Source organism: Nomascus leucogenys, chromosome 3, assembly GCF_006542625.1.
Source record: "Nomascus leucogenys isolate Asia chromosome 3, Asia_NLE_v1, whole genome shotgun sequence".
NCBI classification, from domain to species: domain Eukaryota; kingdom Metazoa; phylum Chordata; class Mammalia; order Primates; family Hylobatidae; genus Nomascus; species Nomascus leucogenys.
Genome location: NC_044383.1, coordinates 29,396,525 through 29,421,564, shown reverse-complemented (window position 1 = coordinate 29,421,564; position 25,040 = coordinate 29,396,525). Strand labels below are relative to the sequence as shown.

General features: G+C 41.4%; 1 protein-coding gene across 1 annotated transcript in view; it reads right to left on the bottom strand.

Annotated features, from left to right (window-relative positions):
* The window catches only part of CFAP43 (cilia and flagella associated protein 43), a 99,461-nt gene extending 75,190 nt beyond the window's left edge, over positions 1–24,271 (bottom strand). Inside the window, exons 1-5 of the mRNA XM_030807387.1 lie at positions 24,082–24,271; positions 22,484–22,737; positions 17,387–17,483; positions 6,179–6,346; positions 3,919–4,069 (exon numbers count right to left, since the gene is read on the bottom strand). Coding sequence (XP_030663247.1) covers positions 3,919–4,069; positions 6,179–6,346; positions 17,387–17,483; positions 22,484–22,737; positions 24,082–24,146 — 735 coding nt within the window. The 5' untranslated portion in view covers positions 24,147–24,271. The remainder of the gene's footprint in view (positions 1–3,918; positions 4,070–6,178; positions 6,347–17,386; positions 17,484–22,483; positions 22,738–24,081) is intronic.
* Between the last annotated feature and the right edge of the window lie 769 nt (positions 24,272–25,040).

The following is a 25,040-nucleotide window of genomic DNA, read 5'->3' as shown; positions in this document are numbered from 1 at the left end:
AAACAGTTGGGTAACAGTCTGGTCACCCAGTAGATGAAGAAAAAGGCAAACCACTTTTCCCACTCCAAAAAATTAAACTGCTGCTGAATAATGACACTTCTGTGGTGTCTGATTGAGATTTGACTCACAAGGAAAAGAGTTATTCACCGTTATCACGATTATTGAAAAGTTTCCTGAGGTTTTTTTTATGACATCTAACCTTAAACTATAAATCACAAAGACAGACTTATCTGGAATGACAATAGGATCAAAATCTTAAACAAAACAACAACAAAAAAACACCATGTCTCTCATTTGCACAATACCAGTGAATCTGTGTGTATAAAACAAAATGTGAAGATTAAAATTTGAAATTTTCTGGCCTTGGTATGTTAAACTAGTATTGTATGTGGCTTTTTTTTCTTTAAGACAAACCTAGGCTTGTCTTCCTATTACTTTTTCATCAATAAATATATTTGATGACATTTAAAAGTGAATGTGAGTATATGGATTGTGTAAGCAGAAACAATAGTTTATAATTCTGAGATATTTAAAAATAAAAGGTACCAGTAGTGTTCAGAAATGTTTGTTGATAAGACCATCTCCTTTTTCAGTCCTCTAGAATCAGAAATCATTTTGATCACATGATGACAAAACATGAAAAATTGCAGTCCAATTTAATCCTGCTTTAGAAAATGTGAAAATTCATATATATTTCAAAATATTTGAGTTTCTAAAAGAGATTCCTATTTAGCAACATCTGTTTGAAAAAATTAAAAAGGTAGATGGAAAAAAGAAATTAGACACTTGAGATTAAGTTCATGATCTTGGATCCAATTTCTGCCCAGATAACATCTGCCTTTGATTTCCCCCATGCTACCACTTAAAACTGGATACATTTCTAATGCCCTAAATAAGTTGTGTAACGTGACTCAGGGCTATTTAAAGGCCTGTAATGTACCCTTCTGGCATTAGCTATGAATAGATAATGGGATTATTTAATGTTTGTAATTTTTTAAAAGCCCACAACTTATCCATTTTTAAGACCTTATATAGATCAAGTCATTATTGATTCCCTTGCGATTGGTACCCAGGTCACGAGAAATGACACTGAAGGAGGGAATAGAATCAAGACATTTGAGATCTATTTTTGGTTATGCTTTCACTCATTGTACAGACATTAATTAATGTTTTAAACATTTTCCTCACTTTATTTTGCTATAAAATGAAAAAGTAAACTACTGGGAAAATGCCTAACTTAAATACAAAATATATGGCTTTATTAATAATCCCTGAATGATTTAGGGATGTCAAACTATAATATTACATTTCTGCTTTCGGAAAAATTTAAAATACACTGAGTGCACAAGTCCTAGGAAATAAAGATGTCTGCCCAGACGATATAGCCACATAGCAAAACTGCATGTGTACCCCTTAAAATTTATACAAATAAAAAAGGTTTTAAAATAAAGATGGCTATTATGAGCATTTTAAAATAGTAACTCCACATTTGAGTATTTAAAGAAGGCATTTCATAGCATTTCTCAAATGACAAGGACGATTGCCTGAATTTTAAATGTTTTATGCAGAGTTCATTATGTTTGTACAAAATGTGAAATACAAGGGCTCCTACACATATTTTCTGCCCAGAAAAACCCAATTTGAGATAGTAGAAATTTAGGGGCTCTAGACCAAATACTAAACAGAAAAATTTGAGTTGCAAACCTTGATGGCTGATCTCTTTGTTCTTACTTTGCTGCCCCACTGTGGCTGAATGCAGTTATATCTCCTGTGCTATAAAAGGAACTACAGTATCCACAGGGGACGGGTTCCAGGACCCCCCACCGATACCAAAATCTGTGGATGCTCCAGTTCCTTATATAAAATGGCATAGTATTTCCATATAACCTACATACATCCCCCTGTAAATTTTTTATTTTTAATTATTTTATTTTATTTTTTCTCCCATATACTTTTAAGCCATCTCTAGGTTACTTATAATACCTAATACAATGTAAATGTTTTATAAATAGTTGTTATACTGTATTGTTTAGGAAATAACGAGAATAAAAGTGTGTATATATTCAGTACAGATGCAACCATACAACTTTTTTCTGAATATTTTTGATCTGCAGTGGGTTGAATACACAGAAGTGGAACCCAAGAATGCAGGAGACTGACTATAATCTCTTTCCATAATTTAAAAAGGTGAATAATTGTCATTCATTAGAGGAAATATTAAGGGCATGTAACCCTTTCTCTTGCTTGCCACAGAGATTTTTAATGAACTAATCCTCACATTGAATTATTTTTATTTTAGTTTAGTTTAGTTTAGTTTTTGAGATGGAGTCTCACTGTCACCCAGGCTGGAGTGCAATGGTGCAATCTTGACTCACCGCAACCTCCACCTCCCGGCTTCAAGTGATTCTCCCACCTCAGCCTCCCAAGTAGCTGGGATTGCAGGCATCTGCCGTCATGCCCAGCTAATTTTTAACACAAGGGTAAAGCATAGCAGGTTCAAGAGGGCCAAAAAAGTGGAGCGTCTCCCTTCATCCCAAAGGTCTTGCAGGTGCTGCCCTCTGTTCCCTGCCTGTCTCTTGAATAGCACCCCCCACCTCACTTCCTCTTCATTTATCATGCTCCAGCCATATGCATCTTTTCTCAGTTCCTTACACATACCAAGTTCTCTTTTTCCCTTAGGGCCTTGCACATGCAGGTCCACGTGAAACACTTTTTTTTTTTTTTTTTTTTTTTTTTGAGACAGAGTCTCGCTCTGTCGCCCAGGCTGGAGTGCAGTGGCTCGATCTCGGCTCACTGCAAGCTCTGCCTCCCCGGTTCTCACCATTCTCCTGCCTCAGCCTCCCGAGTAGCTGGGACTACAGGTGCCCACCACCATGCCCGGCTAATTTTTTTGTATTTTTAGTAGAGATGAGGTTTCACCGTGCTAGCCAGGATGGTCTGGATCTCCTGACCTCGTGATCCGCCCGTCTCAGCCTCCCAAAGGAAACACTCTTTATCCTGCTTGTAACATGAGTAATGCCTCCTTGTCCTTCAAATCTCAGCTTAAGTGTCATCTCCCCAGAGGCCTTCCTTAACCAGCCCATCCCTTCCTTGCTGCCCTGTCTCCGTTTATTCTGCTGTAATAATTACCACATTTTGTAATGACTTAATATATCATTGCAAAATGTGATAATTATTACAAAAGAACAATACTGTTTACTTTTGTTGTTGTTGTTGTTCTGTCTCCCTGACAAGAATGTAAGCTCCATGAGAATTACATGGAGCCTGCTCGGCCACCATACGAATCCCATTGCTTCAAACAGTGTCTGCTACATAGAAGAAACTTGATAAATCTCTGTTGAATGAATGAATGAATGGGTGTGTAACACCTGGCAAACTCCCTTTTGAAACTTTCTTCTGCTGTTTCCTATGGCCTTGTTCCTCCCTCCCAGGTTTGCTCCTACTTCTGTGACTGCGCCTTCTCAGAATTCCTTTCGCCCCTGAGTTCAGCAGTCAGCTGGCTCTGGCTTTCTTCTCTTCCCTTGCACCCTTTCTCTCTTTGCTCATCACATCCCCTCAGTGCTCCCACCGTCCTATCTGTGAGAATGACACTGACAGTCCCACCTCTCCTCCCTAACACTAGGTCCACTTTCCCAACTTCCACCCAGCATCTCCACCTGGGTGTCTTCCCTGTACCCCAAATTGAGTATGCCCAAAATGGAAATCACACCTGGGCCCCTTGTTTCTGTTAGCAATGCCATCATAATCCCAGTCGTCCAAACTCAACTCTCTCACAGTCTCTGTGGCTAATCTATATTAAAAACCAAGATGATCCTCTGTATCCTGCATTTCTCATGGGATGGTTATGACAATCAAATGAGATCAGGCTTCCTAGACCTCAACCCATTAGGCAAACAGGAAGAGGTGCGAGGTAGTTACCCGGAAAGTCTCTGCCTCTTCGCCTACCAGCCCGGCGACGGCTGACAGTGGCAGCACGGGTCCATAGATGAGATCTTTCGGCAACGACTGGGGGAAAACGACATCCGTTTCATTAAAAAATGACCCATCTTCTAGAGGTAATTTCACCGACCTGTAGACAAAAGAGGCATCAGAACAACCAGATGAACAGAAACTTCTTACTGATGCAACCACTGCATATCAGTTTAAGTGAGGTGGGGAGGTATTATAAGTTATAAAAATCAAATAAGAAGATAAAAGCCAAATGATAGATTTAAAAATATATAACAGGTTGTAAAAAGACAAGTTATACAGTTTTAAATTAAGTACTGAGGGATTATAAAAATTTTTGAAAGTTAATATCTAAAGCAGGAGTTGTAAATTTGAATACTGGATGAGGGTCAGGCAGGTGATATGTGACTGGTGAGGATAGTGGAAAATGGGAAAATATTTGTCCCTCCTCAAGGTGGCAGGGACCACTCAGTTCAAGCCAAGAGGGTTGTTGACATGTGAGAATGTTGATTCCAAAATTTCAAAAGAATACTATAACCCGGATATTTATACGAAATCTCTCAAACTTTAAATGTTGGCAACTAATTCAAATGAAAAACACTGTCGACCAAAATAAATATATATTTAAACATATATTCAGGCTGTATTCAGCTACTTTTTAATCTCTGATATTGAGTTCATTTCCAAATTTATCATATATACTTTTAATTTATAATATGGTTATAAAGGTTAATTTAGAGAATTTGTGGTTTCATGCATTAAATTCAAAACTTCCTTGCCTAGATTTTATGAATGATAAACAATTTTGAAAAACAATCACATAAAAACAGCACCTACTACTCAAATGTAAGGCTGAAGTGTGTTTGAATCCTGCTTGCTTTGTGAACTAGGACAATCCACTCGTTTTATCTCCCATTTTATTTGCTTATAGAAAAGTCACAACTCAGTATTCAGAACTTGAGTAGAATGTTTGAGGGAGGCAAAGGGAGAAAAGGGTGTGATAAATTACTTGCCTGCCCTCACAAGGATCTGATAGAGATATCACCCACTTTTATTAAAAGGTGCAGTGTTGTCAACTCTCACTACAGACAGATTTGGCTATTCAATGGATTATTGTGAAAAAGAAGTTGAGACATAAAGAGCACTGAGCAGAAATAAGTGCTTCTCTTAAGGCTCTCCATTTCAAAAGCTTTATTTACTAGCTTTAGGTTCTCTTAGGGCGATTTATCAAAAATTGCAATTTCAAGGGAATACTTTTGAGATCTCTTAAAAATCAAGAGATCCAACATCTCTTCAATTTTGACTTCATGGAGTACACTGAAAATGGTCAGCTCAGTAGCACCTTGAGTCTCCGAGCTCTTTCTCAACAAAAGCACCCATTATCACCACGGCATTTGTCACAGAATTTCTCTTTGACCCAGTTCTATTTAAATAGGTAACTCCCATGGCTTCACTATACACAACTACTCTTTTGCTTGTGGATAATGTGTCTGAATGTATAATCTGCATATTTTTTTTCTCTTGAGACGGAATCTTGCTCTGTCCCCAGGCTGGAGTGTAGTGGCATGATCTCAGCTCACTGCAACCTCCATTTCTCGGGTTTGAGCGATTCTCCTGTCTCAGCCTCCCAAGTAGCTGGGACTACAGGCATGTGCTACCATGCCTGGCTAATTTTTTGTATTTTTAGTAGAGACAGGGTTTCACCGTGTTAGCCAAGATGGTCTCGATCTCCTGACCTTGTGATCTGCCCGCCTCGGCCCCCCAAAGTGCTGGGATTACAGGCGTGAGCCACCGCACTCGGCCAATCTGCATACTTTCTATATCTAACCGTTTCTTATTTTTGAAATTCCAGTAGGGTATCCGAGTAATAGCAAAAGTCTTAACTCTCCTTTTTATACAACAGGCATGTTTTAAAATAGTAAGGACAAATAAAATTTTAGAAGATTAGATCATGTTGGAAAAAGCTCTCAGAGAACTTAATATTTTAAATAAATTCATGGGGAAACAAGTCATAGAGAATTCTTTTGAAATGCAAACAACCACTCCAAGGTAATCACGCAGGTAGAAAGATGTTATAACAAGATAACTGAATGTGTGTGTGTGTGTGTGTATGCATATATATATATGTAGGTATGTATAAAGCCACTTAATTCATCAAATTGACCCAATCACATTACATGAATGCAAACAAAGACCACCATGTTGTTACTGTTGTAACAAATCCTCCTACCTTGCTCTGAAATAATGCTCCTGGTTACTTCTTTCAATGGTCCACACGCTCACTGTACTTGGACTTGATAAGCACAGCTGGCGCCAGTTCATGGGGTTAAAAGACATTTGGTTCACATCCATTCCAGGCTGTGATTTCTTACACAAAATGATACTCGATTCCCAGTTCCTTAGAGAAAAATAGCATTTGATGAAAAAAAGTTCATTTGAATTTCATGTATTTAGAACATTTATCTATTTTTTAATTTACATAAATTGGGATATAATTTATGATACAATTTATATAATCGATGACCTTAATGTCAAATTTATAAATAATTATGCTTATCATTGTATTGTATCCTAAGAAAGCAAAATAACTGTATGTTTTAAAAACATTATACTGTCATATGCTATACCAAGGCTATTTTATCCTCTTTAATAATTTTGCAATTTAACTCAGCCAAACCTAGAAAATGAAATATATCATCACATTTGCTACAAAACAAGTGTAAGTGCCTGAATCTGTAAGTACTACATGTGAGTACTCCACATGGATCTGGGGGTACTGTTCTCATCTATGCTGATTGATCATTTATTGAGTTTTTAAAATTAAAGTGGTGCCGGGTGCGGTGGCTCACACCTGTAATCCCAGCACTTTGGGAGGCCAAAGCAGGTGGATCACGAGGTCAGGAGTGCAAGACCAGCCTGGCCAATATGGTGAAATCCTGTTTCTACTAAAAATACAAAAATTAGCTGGGTGTGGTGGCACACGCCTGCAGTCCCAGCTACTTGGGAGGCTGATGCAGGAGCATCACTTGAACCTGGGAGGTGGAGGTTGCAGTGAGCCAAGATTGTGCCACTACACTCCAGCCTGGGCGGCAGAGAGAGACTCCATCTCAAAAATAAATAAATAAATAAATAAATAAAGTGGTGTATTTTAAAATGGATTTATTCATTTACCCATTTAAGAGAATATCCTGAACTCCTACCATGAACAAAGTCCCTTGCTAGAAGAAAGAAAAGAAAAAAATTAAATGTGAGCTATGCCCTCAAATGAGGGGCCAGAACTCCATTCAGAGTTGTGATTAGGAAAGTGGAGCTAATATTTATTGAGCTTAGCTTGTCTTCCACTCCCTCCCGCCCTCATCCTTCATTCCCTATCACAAATACCCTGCCCATCACATCAACCACACTCTTGCTGGAATCTCTAGTTCCCTTGATCCTTTGACTTTTTGCATCAGGTACCTGGCAAAGACCGTCAACCCTGGATGGAGACAACTGAAAGCCTAGGCTGCTGGAGACATGGGAACAAAGACTACAGGACTGTGCATGGCAGTGACACCATAAATTTGTTGTTGCCACCCCCACCAGACCCTCAATAGGATCTCCAATCCTGCTATGTTTCTCTGGCCAGTTCTCTCTCTCTCATTCTCTAAAATGGGCATTTAAAATATTCTCCCCTCTCCTGAAACCTCTAGCCCCCCTACTCCCCTCTCAATCTCAGTAAATGGCTTTGATTCCCATGAATAAAATAGAAGCTATCAGCTGAGAATTCTTGCTCTCAAGTATAACTACCCATTTGGGTCTGCATGGTTCTCTCCGCCTCCTCTCCCCTTACAATGGAAGGTGTGTCCTTCCTCCTACCTGAGGCCAATTCCACCACCTGTGCTCTGGGTCCCACAGTCTTGCCTTCTTAGGGACATTGGTTTACCCATGATAACTGCATCTTCCAACTCTCCCTCTAGCCTGACTTCTTCCTGCCAACACACAAGTGCTCATCATCCATACCATCCTCAAAAGAAGCCTTCCCTCAGTCTCACCTTTCTATGTCTCTCCCCTCTCCTCGGAGTCAAACTTTTTGAGCAAGTTGTTCTAAAGTCACCGCCATGGCTTCCTCAGCTACACTTTCCTCATCCCAGGATATCTGCATCCTGTCACCACCATTCCATTGACATAGCTATATCCACAGATACCTGCCTTCATCCTAAATCCAAAAGGCACTTCTCAGTCATTATCTAACTTTACCTCTGCATAACTGGGCACTGTTTACCACAACCACCTTCTGGAATCACTCTTAGACTCTCTGTCACACACCTCTTATGGGACACCACAGATCCTCTCAATTGTGTCTGGGCCCTTGACCACCTCTTCTGCCTCGCTGACTCAATGGCTGTCCAACTGTGTGTGCACTTTGACTAACTTCATGTAGGCACACCCCACCTGTGCCTCGCCTCACACCCACTTCACAGGCCCAGAGGCTTCACTGGGGCTTCACTGGGGCTCCTGGGGACAATCACGACAAACCTGAAAGTGTGAAGGAATTACCACCCTGTGCAGTGAAGCTTTGATTGATGGGATACAGGACTTGGTGGATAAATTCTCATCTCCTCCTCTCCCCTTCCCCACCCACAGTCTGTCACTGCCTGAGGACTGTCCTGATTCACAGCAGTTCATAGAACCTCTCAGAAGACCACCTTCAAGATAGAGTAACCAATTGCACTTGGTACCAAGTGGTGGCCAGCAAGGTAATACGCCCGTATACTGGCTCTCCTGCCTTGGGATCACACACCCTGCTAAAGGTGGGGTGCATGAGCTCTTGCCTCAGCCTCTGCTTTCCGTGGAACCCAGGCTGAGGCACATTCTGGAACCCTCCCTGCCTAGTGTCTTTCCTCCTTTCATAGCTACTCCTATGAGTCTTCTACGTGGGTCCCTTCCATTGATATTCCTCTAGGTGCCACCCTGGGCTCTTCTTGAGGTGTTCTTACTTACATTTAGCATTTTGGCTATCCATTGACTTAATTATTCCCAAATGTTTATCTCCAGCCCTCTCTTCTGAGCACCAGTCCTGGATATCTGTAGCAAAGGCATGTGTCCCTCAACATGTATTCTCCATTTCTCCCTCTGAGTAACAGAACCCCCTGAATATTAGCCAGGCACATATGGCCACTCACAATGAGGACCTAATATTACCCAGCCGCCCTTGAAGCTGGCTGTGGCTTATGGCCGAGCCAGTCAATGAATGTAAGTGATAGTCATGTGTGCACCTTCCAAGCCTTGCATTTCTTTCTTTCTTTCTTTCTTTCTCTCTCTTTCTTTCTCTTTCTTTCCTTCCTTCCTTTATTTCTCTCTCTCTCTTTTTTTTTGAAATATCATTACTTTAGTGTTCCAGGCATTTTAAATATTCATACAATTTCCTTATTTCAGCAGTCATTTCCTCTCCAGTATAGATTTTGTGTCCAGGATCAGAGCCATGTACATCACTGAATTTTCTCTACAGCACTCGCATGCTACATGGGACCCACTCCAGCACCCGTGTCTTTGCTAGTAGAGCCTCTCACCACACTCGCAAGAGGGCTAGACCTTCCCTTGCTTGACATAGCCTCCACTGCGAATGAAAACACACTTTGTAGCTTCGATCCTGGTACATTTCCAGCACTCCCAGGTGTTCCATGTATGTGGCGATCATCCTGCAGGGGCTAGTGATACATCATGTCAGCTGGTACCTATGCCAGCACCTGCTCCACTACAACATACAGATGCTGAGGCACTTCAGTGTTCTGGGTAAAATGGAGTTCATAATTGCCATAGGAGTTGAGTGTGCAGGAAGGGGACTTTCTCTCAATAATGAATACCCTTAATACAAATTTAGCAGATTTATAATTTCATTTCTGTTTACATTTGTTGTCAAAGCTTCATAAACCATTTACATAAATGAAAGCATGTTCGAGTTTCTAAATGCCACTATGACAAGCAGACAGAGAAACTGCTTAGACAACACTTGCTTGTGCCATAAATACATATGGCAACATCTGGTCATTCTTAAAAAAATGCTTGTGTTTCCAAGGCTGGGCGCAGTGGCTCATGCCTGTAATCCCAGCACTTTGGGAGGCCGAGGCGGGCGGATCACGAGGTCAGGAGATCGAGACCATCCTGGCTAACACGGTGAAACCCCGTCTCTACTAAAAATACAAAAAATTAGCTGGGCGTGGTGGCTGGTGCCTGTAGTCCCAGCTACTCGGGAGGCTGAAGCAGGAGAATGGTGTGAACCTGGGAGGCGGAGGTTGCAGTGAGCTGAGATCGCGCCACTGCACTCCAGCCTGGGTGACAGAGCGAGACTCCATCTCAAAAAAAAAAAAAAAAAAAAAAAGGAAATGCTTGTGTTCCCAAAAAGAATTTTTTTTCAAGTCATAAGCCTTATGCAATTCTTCCAAGGTAATAATGTGTTTGTCCTTCCTTCTAAAGCAGTGGGTCAAGGCATCTCAAGGCATATTGCTGTCTGAGGTTCTGATTTAACTGGCCAGGGGGAGAGGAGAAGAGTGGGCACTAACATTTTTAAAAAGCTTCACAAGTCATTCCAGCATGTAGTCAGTGTTCAGAACCTTGGTACTAAAGGCTCTTGCATCTTCCTACTGTCACTTGTCCTCACCAAAAGCCCTTGAGGTAGTCCCTGAGTCATGCAATGATCTCTTTCATGCATTTCAACAGAAGGTTTGTGCCCTTCCCCTCATCCTTTTCCCTCCCCATTGGCTCCCAAAATACACCAGTGGTTTAGGGTTCCTCTGCTGTTCCTAGGGTGCTGCCCTCATCTCTACTATTTACCCCATTATAGACCAGAGATGAGAGCAACACCCTAGGAACAGCAGAGCAGCATGACAGCGGGAGACTGGACGCTGACCCCGAGGAGCCACCACACCATCCACAGCTGCTCGTGCCCAGACAACTGCGTGTGACAGAAGGAAACATGTGTTGGTGATTTGGGTTTCTGTGACCACAAATGAACCTAAGTCCTAAATGATATATCAGCTGCCAACTAGACATCTCCATTTGTTCATCTCAAGCACTCTCAGTTCAGTTTGTCCCCCAGCTCATCTTCCCCCATTGCTTCCCCTAAATTCCCTGCCCCCAAGCCCTCAGTATCTCTCTGAATAGCACCAGAGTGTCCCTAAGTTGCCCAAGTCACACACAACTCTGGGTATAACCCTAGACCCATCCCTCTTCCTCGGCACGACACCCAACATTTAGTCAGTTACAAGTCCCATGATGCTAGCTCCTAAACACCTCCCAGTTTCACTTCCCTCCATCCCTACTCCCACCCTAGTGCATGACACAGTCATCTCTCACCTGGACCACCACAGCCTCCTAATTGATGCTCATGCCTTGTTTCCTTCCAATATGCCTTCCACAGTATGAAAGTATTGGAGATACTTTCATTGGAAATAATTGGCTGAAAGGAGTCTTCTTAAATGCAGATATAATTGTGTCACATCCCTGCTTAAAACCTTTAGTAGCTCCCCACTGCCTTTAGGATAAAGAATTTGTCCATTAGCATAGCTTATATGGAGTGTGAGTATCCTTCCCAGTATGCCTAGGAGAAACCCAGTTTAGGCTAAAGTGCCCTGCATTCATCAGCAATACCCTCTTTCACTCTCAAAAGCATGCTGATTTGGATGATAAACCACATGGTCACCTACATATAGGGCTGCTCATGAGCTCACCTCTGACTGTCCCTCCAAGCTTTCCTCTCTCATGGCAAATCTCTTGTTCCCGTTATTATGACCTTTTCATTGAAACCTGCTGTGCGTTTTCTACTTCATGGCCTTTGCATATGCCATTCCTCTGCCTGGGATGTTCTTTCTTCTCGTCATAAGGCTGATCCCTGCTCATCCTTTAGGTATTGCTATGGGTTGAACTGTGCCTCCCCCAAATTCCCATGTTAATATCCTAACCCCCAGCACCTCAGAATGTGACCTTATTTGGAAATATGGTCTTTACAGAGGGTAATCAAGTTAAAATGAAGTCATTAGGATGGGCCCTAATCCAGTAAGTCTGGTGTTCTTATATAAAGGGAACATTTGGAGACAGACACACACAGGGAGAATGCCATGTGAAAATAAAAGCAGAGATCTGGGTGATGTGTCTGTAAGCCAAGGACTGCCAGCAAACAAGTGAGCAGAAGTTGGTGAGAGGCGTGGGGGCAGATTCTCTCTCACAGCCCTCAGAAGGAACCAACCCTGCTGAGACCTTGATCTCAGAATTCTAGTCTCCAGAACTGGGAGGCAATACATGTATGCTGTTTAAGCCACCTAGTCTGTGGTACTTTGCTATGGCAGGCCTAGCTAATTAATACAAGTATCTGCTTAAACATTACCTCTCCTTCCAGGAAGCCTTCCCTGACCATTCCCCTCCACCATCAGACTACGTGAGGTGCCCCTATTACATGTTCCCATTGTGCCTTAGATCAATGAAAGCTATAAAAGAGCTTAGAAACCAAATGAGTTTAAAGCCCAGTCAGCAACTCACCAACTATATAAGTTTAGGCAAGTAGCTATAAGAACAACAAAAAAAATGAAACTTGGAAAAAAGAAAAATTGTGTTGGCTTGATTTCTCATATCATGCTGGGAAACATTTTCCAACAAGCCTCCTTGAACAAAAACCAGACTTTGTACCTTGCTTTGCCCCTGTATCTGACACTCCTGGGGAATGTAACTTTGTTGTCATAATATATACTAACAGCCCCGATGTGATAAAGGCAGGCACGCTTTTACAGGTTAAACTCTAGAACATGTACAATGCTATGATTGTATGCCCTGGCAGAATAGTTAAGTTTAAGATGCTAAGGTTTTAGAGACCTCTGGAAAGATAATCATTCATATATCTAACCTAGAAATTTTATGTAACCACTCCTTTTTCTAACTCTATGTGAATGAGCATGTGTGTGTGTGTTCTTTTTTTTTTTTTTTTTTTGAGACTGAGTCTCACTCTGTCACCCAGGCTGGAGTGCAGTGGCACGATCTTGGCTCACAGCAACTTCTGCTTCTCAGGTTCAAGTGATTCTCCTGCCTCAGCCTCCTGAGTAGCTGGGATTACAGGCACCCACCACCACATCTCGCTAATTTTTGTATTTTTAGTAGAGACGGGGTTTCACCATGTTGGCCAGGCTGGTCTGGAACTCCTGACCTCAGGTGATCCGCCCACCTCGGCCTCCCAAAGTGTTGGGATTACAGGCATGAGCCACCATGCCCAGCTGTGTGTGTGTTCTTTTAAGCACTCAGGAATTGCTATGGTCTGTTTGTGTGCCGCCTCCCCCTGCAAATTTATATGTTGAAATCCTAACCCCAATGGTGATGGTATTAGGACTTTTGGGGAGTGATCAGGTCAAGGGTGCAGAGCCCTCATGATTGAGATGAGCCCTCATGATTGAGATGAGATGCTTTTATAAGCATCTCTCCTTATACAAGAGAGCTAGCTCATCCCTTCCACCATGTGAAGACATGGTAGAAATTATCATCCATGAATCAGGAAGCAGGCCCTCACTAAACACTGAAGCTGCTGGTGCCTTGATCTTGGACTTTCTAGCCTCCAGAATTGTGAGAAACATATTTCTGTTTATAAGCCACCCAGTCCACGGGATTTTGCAACAGCTTACTAAGATAGGGACCAGCTTCTTTTGTTTTCCTGCTGGTTCCATTATTAAGGAGTTATATAAAACCATCTTACGTCTTACAATCTGTTTGAAAATTATGCTTTAACATCTCATCTCTCTGAAGTTTCAGTCTCTTTCTTTAAAACGAGGACCATCATAGATGTCTCATGGGGGTTGTTGCAGGGAGGCAAGGATTAAATGCACTAACCCATTGGAAATCTCAGTGAATGCCTCTCTGATGAAACTGCTGGTGGTAGTATTGCTGGTGTATAGCACATTGTCTTTGTTTATGAACCCCAGATGTCCCAGACCCCAGCAGCCTGGGACTACAACCATGAGACCATTCCCCACCTATTTTAGATTCTTTTTCAAAATTGTTATTTTTAATTACACAAATAATATACGAATCCATTCTGCTCTTTTAAAACATTAGAACTAAAGGTAAAGTCTTCTTAGACCAATTTACTTCCAGGAGTCAAATCATGGCACTTGAGCTCCTCCTGGTCTGACTTCCAGAAGTTCACCTCTTTTGAACTTTTACTAAATTATTTCTGGGAGTCCCCAGGGTCTACGGACTAACTGCTGTCACCAAGTGAGTTGCATCCTCCTCCCTGTTCATCTTCTAGCTCCCTCGTATTTAGGCCCACTGCTGGCAAAGCTACTTGGTGAAGAGGACTACCGGGCCTCATCACAGGATTAAATGGCACTCACATTTCTATGCAGCACCCGAGGGTGCCATCGGGGTTGCTCCCAAAGCTTCTGATCTTGAGTTTCCAGAGCAGAGGCTGGAGGAGTGTCTGTCTCCCAGCTCTGTTCATACTCATTCTTGGGCCCCAGGGCACCTCTGCTGCCGCAGAGCCTCACTGAGGATCTCCTCATGAGAGAGCAGTGTCTGGTCCTCCGCACAGCATCTACCCTGTCCTCCCCTGCCCTCCTCACTCCTGCCCCCTTGTCTCTCCCCTCTGACTCAAATTTCCTAAATAGAAGTGCGCATGAATATTAAGACATGCAAACAAATCTAGGGGAAGGGTTGGGACCGGGAGGAGATACTACCTACCCATAGTCTCAGTCTCACCTCAGCTTATCAAAAATGCCCTCTACAGAAGGCTCAGATACACCTAAAATGTACCTGAGACACATTTTATATCCAGCAGGAAGCAGGAGATACAAATCTATTGAATGAATTAAATCTAGTGAGCAAACTCAAATGCTTATAGGGGCCAGGAAGTTAATGTAAATGAATGAAATGTACTGAGTATAAACACCTTTAGGACAGGGGTTGGCAAGCTCTTTCTATAAAGGACCAGACAGTAAATCCTTTTAGCTTTGCAGACCATATATGGGCTCTATTACAACTCAAGTCTGCCATTACAGAGCACAAGCAGCCATACATAATATATAAGCAAATGAACATGTTCCAACAAAACTTTACGAAAACAGGTGGTGGGCCAGATTTGGCCTATGGGCCATCGTTTACCGACCCCTGCTCAAGGTGGTGGGCATCTAGAATGAGCACCCACTTACTAGCCCAACCAGACTGTGACCATGTGGGAATACAGGTCCAGGGTTGCCTGTGTTTGAGAAAGGCTATACAGATAACTTTTTCTCTAAATTTTTCCAATTTTAAAAATATTTTATGGCCAAAACAAAATACATTGGTGGCCCAGAATTAGCCTAACAATCATCATTTTTGAAACTCTGACTTAAATAAACATAATGTAATAGACACTATTAGGTATGATGCATACTCTCAATGAATTATTAGAAAAACCATATTTAGGAGATATTGATGTATCCATTTTACAGAGGAAAAAACTAAGGCTCAGCCTTTCTAAGATCACACAGCTAGTAATTTGTGGAGCCAGGATTCAGGTCTAAGTCTGTTACACTAACATATTTGTGCTCATTCCACTTCACTGCTTTTTTAATATTCACAGATTGTTCTTAGTAAGGACAATTGGAGCCTTCTGCTTTTGGAAATATCAGAATTTATGCACTTGTCATCTCTCCCCAGCTGCTTCCTATCCTGTGTATCCAGAACTGTGAGATAATACATTTCTGTTATTCGAGACACTCAGTTTGTGATACTTTGTTACAGAAGCCCTAGTAAGCTAATACAGTACATCCATCAACAGGTGAATAAAGTATGGTATATCCATACCATGGAATAGAAAGGATGGACTATTGACACATACACGCAGCAACATAAGATAATTTCAAAATAATTATGCTGCACGAAAGCAGCCCAACAAAAGAATATACACTGTGTGACTCCCTGTATATGAACTACCAGAAAATGCAAACTGGAGTGACAGAAACCACATTACTGACAAAGGCTAATGAAGAAGCTCCAAAGGAACACAAGGAAACTTTTGGGGCGATGGATGAATTTATTTATTTACAGACGGAGTCTTGCTCTGTCGCCAAGGCAAGAGTGCAGTGGCGCAATCTCAGCTCACTGCAAGCTCCGCCTCCCGGGTTCACGCCATTCTCCTGCCTCAGCCTCCCGAGTAGCTGAGACTACAGGTACCTTCCACCACGCCCGGCTAATTTTTTGTATTTTTAGTAGAGATGGGATTTCACCGTGTTAGCCAGGATGGTCTAGATCTCCTGACCTCGTGATTCGCCCACCTCAGCCTCCCAAAATGCTGGGATTACAGGCGTGAGCCATGACGCCTGGCCGATGGATGTATTTATTATCTTTATTACGGTGATGGGTTTATACATAAGTCAAAACTTATCAAAGTATTTACTTTATAAATGAACAGTTCATTATCTGTTAGTTATACCTCAATAAAGCTGTTTTTAAAAAATTTTAGGGCCGGGCGCGGTGGCTCATGCCTGTAATCCCAGCACTTTGGGAGGCTGAGGTGGGCGGATCACCCGAGGTCAGGAGTTCAAGACCAGCCTGGCCAAAATGGTGAAACCCCGTCTCTACAAAAATACAAAAAATTAGCAGGTCATGATGGCGGGTACATGTAATCCCAGCTACTCAGGAGGCTGAGGCAGGAGAATTGCTTGAACCCGGGAGGTGGAGGTTGCAGTGAGCTGAGATCGCGCCACTGCTCTCCAGCCTGGGGGACAGAGTGAGACTTCATCTCAAAAAAAAAAAAAAAAAAAAAATTTTACATAAACTAAATGTGGCTCCCTGAATCTAGGTACTTACATTTTTGTATAAGAAATGTTGGTATGTTATCCTTTAATCATTTCTGGAATATTTTATACTTCCCCTTAATAAGAAAAATATCCTCTTGAAGGGGCTTATATCATGGATAGAAAAGGGAGTACAGCCTTAAAGTTGGCCACGTGAAATGATCCAGGAAAGACCAGAAATGTGTCTTAACTACAGGATTTCCCATACACTGGGCAAAAGTGGTATAATGTTCCACTCTTTGAACATATAATTGTTCTAATGTCTCTAACAACAATTACTTTAAACTGAACTCTAATATAGAGACCATCTGAATTTCAATATTAGCAGGAAACATGCGAACAACTCCAAGATGCCATTTATTTTTTTAAGTGAAACTTTATGTATTTATAAATATGTTCTCTATCTGAGAATACATAGAGCATGTTAATAAAAGAGAACAATAACTAATTTAGTTCTTATATAGTTTTTGCTCTGACTGCTAAATTTTATGCCTACACATAGCAACTGTATTAAAACTTATGATTGAGATTTTTTCCTTCTATATTTCCTTGTTTCAGATTTTTCATGTCTATTTCCTTCAATAAAATCTAGAAGAGTAAGAGGAAAATGTAACCCAGTAAAAGGAATTCCACAGGATGCTGAAACTTACCAAAGGGCCAGTTCAAATTCTGGGAGAGAGGAGTAACTAGCCAGGTAGGTGCCACAGTAACTGAATGAAAGTAAAGTGTAGTCCAGGAGAATGTTGCCTGAAATATAAAATCCATTATCAGGATTTGATTATGTTAAGACCATGTTCAGTTAACTATGGTCTTACAGTTTATTTTCCTTTGCTAATGATTTTCACGTAATTCAAAAGCATTTAACTGTTAGAATAAGAAAGATCCTGGCTAATTTCTAAGACCATGAACAGAAAGCTTAGAGCAAAGTTAAGATCCATTTGTAAAATATATTAAAGTGAATTAAGACCATTAGGTTACTGTCTCTAGACTTCAATGCAGAACTGAGCATACTGCACCATGTATGTCCCAGCACGGTCTGAAATGACCCAAGAATAATCTCATAAATATGAGACATTGTAATTAGAATAGTTATTTAGACATCTTTAAATATCTTGGGAAGTTGTAATAATTCTAGCTTACTTCCTTATTTCTATTATCTTAGGCCATATGTGGCCCTTAGCTTAATATCTGCCAGGTTTTGGAACAGCTATAAAAAGTGACATACTCCTTTGTATCTATAGTTGACGAAAAGCAACATGAATTCCAAAGTCTTAGCAACAACATGTTTTAAAATGCATATCATGGGGAGGCCAAAACAAGAAGCGCCTGTCTCTGCTTCCCAGTACAGAGTGGTCTGATTTTCCCTCTTCTTCATCTGCTGTTCTTCAGTGGGGTTCTTTCATGCAAGCTTTGCCCTCATCTCAGTCTGTCTTTGTATGTTTGTGTCTCTATTGCTTGTTCTGTGGATTTTTAATAGCTGTTTTCTGCTTTTTTTCTCATTCTCATTTTAACTGACCATAATATAATCCTAAAATTTTGCTTTTGTCATTTATTGAATATATTTAGCATAGTCTAATCAACAAAGAAAAAATGTATTTATTGAGCATTCACTACAAAAACTAGTTTTTCTGTAGGCAGAGATCTTAATGATTTTTAAATGCTTGCTAAACAGATGTTTCCCCCCACAACTGAAGATGACCAACTTTAGATATTCTTTAAATCTTAGAAAATATGGTATTTGAAGAAAATGCCAAAAAAAAAAGAGAGAAAAATATATCCTCTATAATCCTACTACCAAACTTGGTAAATTTCTTTCTAGTATTTTCTTCTGTGTTTACTTCAAAAAATACATATATATATATTTTTTTCTTTAAATATAACTTTGCTTTTTATAGCTATACTAGCCATAGATTAAATATTATATATGAGGCCAGGAGAGATGGCTCACACCTGAAATCCCAGCACTTTGGGAGGCCAAGGCAGGCGGATCACTGAGGTCAGAAGTTCGAGAGCAGCCTGGCCAACATGGTAAAACCTTGTCTCTACTAAAAATACAAAAATTAGCCGGGCGTGGTGGCGGGCACCTGTAATCCCAGCTACTTGGGAGGCTGAGGCAGGAGAATCGCTTGAACCTGGGAGGTGGAGGTTGCAGTGAGCCAAGACTGCACCACTGCACTCCAGCTTGGGTGACAGAGCAGACTCTGTCTCATCATATATATATAATATATGATAATCCATTTTTAAATGGAATTGGAACATAGTGTTGCCTCCTATTGGTTTTTTATTTGCGTTATATTGACCATTTTATCATTATCTTAACTCTTTTTTAAAAGTGTGACTTTCAATGTTTGCATAATGCCCCTTTATAGTATATTTTATTTAACTATATCCATAATATTGGAGATGTAGGTTGCTCGAATCTTGTGCTATTATCATAGTGCTTTTTAAACTCCTTTGCATGTAAATCTTTGACCATATTTCTAACCACTTCCTGAAAATTGAATTCATCTTGAAGTGAGTACACTGGGTCAAATAGAGTCAATATTTACTTCACAGAAAGACTCTATCAATTTATAGTCCCACCTTCAGCAAGTAAGAGTGCTACCAATTTCACTGCATTCTACCTAGCAATTATGATCTTAAAAAAGTTGTGACCTTGATAGGCAGAAAAATAGCATCTTGGTTTAAATCACACTTTTTAAAACAAATCTTGAGATGAAACATTTTTTGATGTCTTTGGTCATTTGGAGTTTAGTGATTTGTCTGGGTTAATTTCTTTTCCATTGTTCTAAGAGGCTGTTTGTTTTGTTCTTGTTTCATTAATGCTCTGAAAATATTTGATCATATTTGTTCCAAATATTTTACCCGGTTTATTATTTCCCTTTTAGTTTTTCATGGTGTTTTTGATGTTAATCAGTTTAAAATAGATATACAATCAAATATGTCTGTCTTTTCTAAGTTTTTGTTTTGTGTGAAAAGTTCTTCCCCTTCCTGGAATCACTCCTCTATTCTACCATATTTTCTACTTTTTTTTTTTTTTTTTTGAGACAGAGTCTCGCTATGTTGCCAGGCTGGAGTGCAGTGGCGTGATCTTGGCTCATTGCAACCTCCGCCTCCCAGGTTCAAGCGATTCTCCCGCCTCAGCCTCCTGAGTAGCTGGGATTACAGGCACGCGCCACCATGGCCAGCTAACTTTTGTATTTTTAGTAAAGACAGGGTTTCACCATGTTGGCCAGGATGGTCTTGATCTCCTGACCTCGTGATCCACCTGCCTTGGCCTCCCAAAGTGCTGGGATTACAGGCGTGAGCCACTGCGCCCGGCCCATATTTTCTACTATTTTCAAGTGGATTTGTTATTTATATTGAATGCTTATTTTCATCTGATCTAGACCATGAGTATCTAACTTGATACTTTTGTTAAAATATGCAGTTTTCTTAACCACTATTGAATAATCTATATTTTTTCTTCTTCCTTTTTCCTCCTCCTCCTCTTCCTCCTTCTTTTTGGTGGTAGCCTCTTTCTTCATTTACTCAGCTTTTATATATTTTAGATTCTGTCCCAAGTCTTCAACTCTCCCACTGAGTTGGTGATGCCTGCACCAATGCCATACTTCTAATTACTATGGCACCATAATATTAAAATGACCCTCTGCCTTGCCATCATTCTCTTTCAAATTATTCTCATTCTCTATGTTTTATTTTCCCAGATGAATTTTGGAATCATTTGAGTACTCTTTGCTGTCTAAAACATACGATAAACCTACAAATTACTTTCTATGACAAATCTCAGAAATACATTTATAATAACCAGACTTTCCATCCAGGAATATATTTCTATACATTTAAATATTTTAAATCAATGATTTTTGTAGTTTTCTTCACCTAGGTCACTCACACTTTTTAAAAATTATTTCTAAGTATGTATATCTTCTAATTGTATGGGTACTTATTTCAAAACCAGCATCTCACTGAGCATTCTTTTGTTAGTCCTAGCAGACTACTGCATTATCCATCATCTTCTTTCCCATAGCTATATATTTTTTCAGTTTTATATTTTGTTGCATTAGCTAGAACTTCCAGGTTGATATTAAATAATAGTGATAACAGGTCTCTCTGATTAATATTACTGATTAATATTACTGGGAATTCCTTTAGGGCCTCATTATTCAGTATGACACTTGGGTATTGGTTTGAACTAACTTTCAATTGGTTTGAACAGAACTACAGCCAAATAACCAACCTGGGGAAATTTTAAAGATAAGGGGTATAATAGTCCCCAACATGTTATGTTTTAAAAGTTGTCTTAAACTGTTGAGAATGCAAATTTCAACACTAACAAAGTATTATAAATTATAGTGAAGTTCCCTGACTTCACCCAAACACTTATTTGACCCTTAAGACTACAGAGCGAAGTCCAGCCTCAAGCATGAGCTTTCTGCCCATGGGGTATTAAATGAGGGAATCATTAGCTGGTGGCTCCAGCAGACGTGCAGCAGCTCAGTGTGGGTCAGCTGTATCTAAGAAAGAGTCATTAGGCTGGGCACAGTGGCTCACGCCTGTAATCCCAGCACTTTGGGAGGTGGAGATGGGTGGATCACTTGAGGCCAGGAGTTCGAGACCAGCCTGGCCAACATGGTGAAACCCCATCCTCTGCCACAAACATGAAAAAAAAAAAAAAAAAAAAGCCAAGCACGGTGGTGCACGCCTGTAATCCCAGCTACCTGGGAGGCTGAGGCAGGAGAATCACTTGAACCCAGGAGGTGGAGGCTGCAGTGAGCCAAGATCATGCCACTGCACTCCAGCCTGGGTGATAGAGCCAGACTCTGTTAAAATAAAATAAACAGTAATAATTCAAATGGTAGGCAACATTGAGCACTTGGCATACATACACATACAGCATATTATATAATTTCATCTATCATCATCACCACAGCCTTCAAATTAGACACCATCTTTATCCCTATTTCATGAATGAGGAAATTGAGGCTTAGAGACTTGACTTTAGAACCTATACAAACATCAATTCACCTGGATTTTCAACAAATATTAGGAAAGAAAAAAAATCATTGTTCTGAAAAAGGCAATAGTCTTCTAGCCCAGTGCTTCTCAAAGTTTAATGTGCATATGAATCACCTGGGGAATTTTGTTAAAATGCAGATTCTGATTGAGTAGATCTGGTGTGGGAGCCAAGTTTCTGCATTTATAACAAGCTTCCCAGGTAGCACTGTTGCTGGTAAACAGACCACACTTTGAACAGCAAGCCTCTAGCTAACATAATTTAAATCCTCAGTGATCAGCTTGATTCCTTCTTTAAAAATGTATATTAAAAAAAAACCAAAAAACCAGGGCCAGGCATGGTGGCTCATGCCTGTAATCCCAGCACTTTGGGAGGCCGAGGCAGGCGGATCACTAGGTCAGGAGTTCCAGAACAACCTGACCAACATGGTGAAACCCTGTCTCTACTAAAAATACAAAAATTAGCCGAGCGTGGTGGTGCACACCTGTAATCCCAGCTACTCAGGAGGCTGAGGCAGGAGAATCACTTGAACCTGGGAGGCAGAGGTTGCAGTGAGCCAAGATCGCACCACTGCACTCCAGTCTAGGCAACAGGGCAAGACTCTGTCTCAAAACAAACACAAAAAACAAAAAAAACCTTTCAAAAAATAAATCTTCACTTATAATAGATTTAGTCAAATCTTTAAACAAAATCCTTCAATTATGGGCCAAGAAAGGGTTCTCCAGAATACCTTTCAATTTGGTCCTTCTGGTCAATCCTGGAAAGCTGTATATGTAGATGAGAGGTTTTAGCTTCCGGTCAGAAAAAGCCACAACTTCACAGGGGATGTTAGTTGCCACGACGCCCACAATTCCATTGCTACACTGGAGTACAGTCTTTTTCTTGGTTTCAATATTAATAAATATTACATAATTCCCACAAGGGTAGCAAATGGTGTTGTCGTTGACAAAATGAACATTCTGCTTAGGGAATCCTTGCACCCATCTTTGGGAAAAGATATGTCAACATCAATATAATACATTTCAAATACTTTTTTTTTTTTTTTAACAAAGCAAAGGGTCATCAAAATCTTTGAAATATTTCTGTTTTCATGTCCTTTCTGCCCCCAATTTCTAAGATAAAAGAACACACATGCTGGCTGTGAGATCTATTTGAGTCAATGAATTATAGAAATTTAAATGTAGACCTAAAGTTCCATAGGTCTCCCAGGCCTTCTTCAGATAACTTTTTCAGCAAAGGAAACTCTCTGACCAAACCTGAGAAAGTCTCAGAAGGACTTCTGGGGTCTTCTATACTTGGAAGACAAAAAGTGAAATAACAGAGAAAAGAGCTTGATCTCAACAAAATGGCATCCTGGGCCATTCTTTTATAATTAGTTTGATTTTTTAAATAAACTTTAAAAAACACCTTTGCATAGGACAGCCTGCTTTGTGGTTGTAAGCAGAGTAGGAAAATTGCTTATTTACACAGATGAAGAGTATGTGGCCATATTTTAGATTTAAAAATACAGATAAATGTAGAAAATAAAAGGAATGAAGGCGACGTGAATGAAAGGCTAGCACACAAAAAGAACATACTCTCAAGTAAGGAGTGCGTGCTAGGTGTATGCTAGAAAGAAGGAGAGGAGATGAAGGAGATTCTATTTTTATTTAAATATTAAAGATATGCTTGAAGATGGTGGAAAAGGCAAGTGAAGGACACTGGTTTGGTGTGAAACCTCGAGACATTAGAGTGTCCAGGACTAGCAGGGGATGCTGTATAGAGTGGAGGTGGGGGCTAGGAGGAACACTCTAGAATGTAGAAAAAAAAAATGCCACCTATATCTGCGCAGTGCTTGATGCTTTTCAAAGGCCACTATAAATGCAAATAAATCCAAAGCTAGTGGATGGGAGTTAAAAGGAAGGGATTCAGGGTCCTAACTTTGGGGAAAATCACCAAAGGTAGCAAGGACGGGATCCGGGCTGTCGCCCGGTGGAGGGGGAGGGGGGATGTGATCAGGAGACCCGGATCACTAGCGGGAATCCTGAGCTAGAAGGAAGAGATGAAGGGTGCAGGGGGCGTTGCTGGGTAAGAGAGGGAGGGTCAGGGTAGCAGAATAAGGAGTGGGAAAGACAACTGGGGACGGGGTCAAGGAACAAGGGAATGGGGAGCGGACAGGGGAGGTCACACGGGGAGGGAGGCTGAGGGAAGGCACTGGGGGCAGAGGGGGAGAGGTCGAAGCTGCGGGGAAAGCCGCCCTAAGGAACCGGAGGGAGAGGAGGGAGGAGGGGACGTGGGGCAGGAGGTTCCGCGAGACCCAGATCGGTCGCGGGGCCGTGGACACCGCACCTCACGGACAGGGACGCGCCGCCGGCGGAGTGGGGGCCTTCGTCGCGCTCCCGGCCTTGCGCCATGGGCTGTGTTTTCCTCAGGCGGGAGTGGGCAGCGCACGCAGCACCCCAGGGCGGGTCGGTTACCTTTCCTCCGCCGCGGGGCTGCTGGCCGCGACGCCGCTGCCGTGTACACCCGTATCCCGGAGACCGTAAGCCCCGCGCCCATTGGCTCTGCGCTTTGGCCCGCTCCCTCCTGGGCCGAGCAGATTGGTGGAAGGTCGGCCGCTCTCGGCCAATGGGTGAGCGGCAAGCCAAGCGAGCGGCGGGCCCCTTGCTGTTCAAAGTGTGGTCTGTTTACCCGCGACATTGGTGCTACCTGGGAAGCTTGTTATAAATGCAGAAACTTGGCTCCCACAGCAGATCTACTCAATCAGAATCTGCATTTTAACAAAATTCTCCAGGTCCGGGCCAATAATTGCAAGTAAGACTCATGCCTACATCTTCACGCTTTCAAAGGTCAGAGCGGGAGGATCGCTTGAGGCTAGGAGTTGAAGACCAGCCTGGACAATATAGCGAGACCTGCCTAGCCCGTGCCTCATCTCTACAAAAAAATTTAAAAAGCAGCCGGGCATGGTGGTGCACGCCTGTAGTCCCAGCTACTTGGGAGACTGAGGTGGGAGGATCGCTTGAGCCCAGGAGTTCAAGGCTGTGGTGAGCTGGGATGACGCCACAGCACTCCAGCCTGGGCGACAGAGCGAGACCTGTCTCTAAATAAATAATTATTTAAAAAAATTAATAAATTTCTAAACAGACTTCCATTTAGAGTGCTGACTGTGCCAAACATTGTTGCAACGTCTTCACATCTCCCATCAGCCCCATTTTACAGATAAGTAACGTGAGGAAAAGAGAAGCACATAATTTGTCCATGGCTACAAAGTTGAGTGGGACTTTATTTATTTATTTATTTTTGAGACA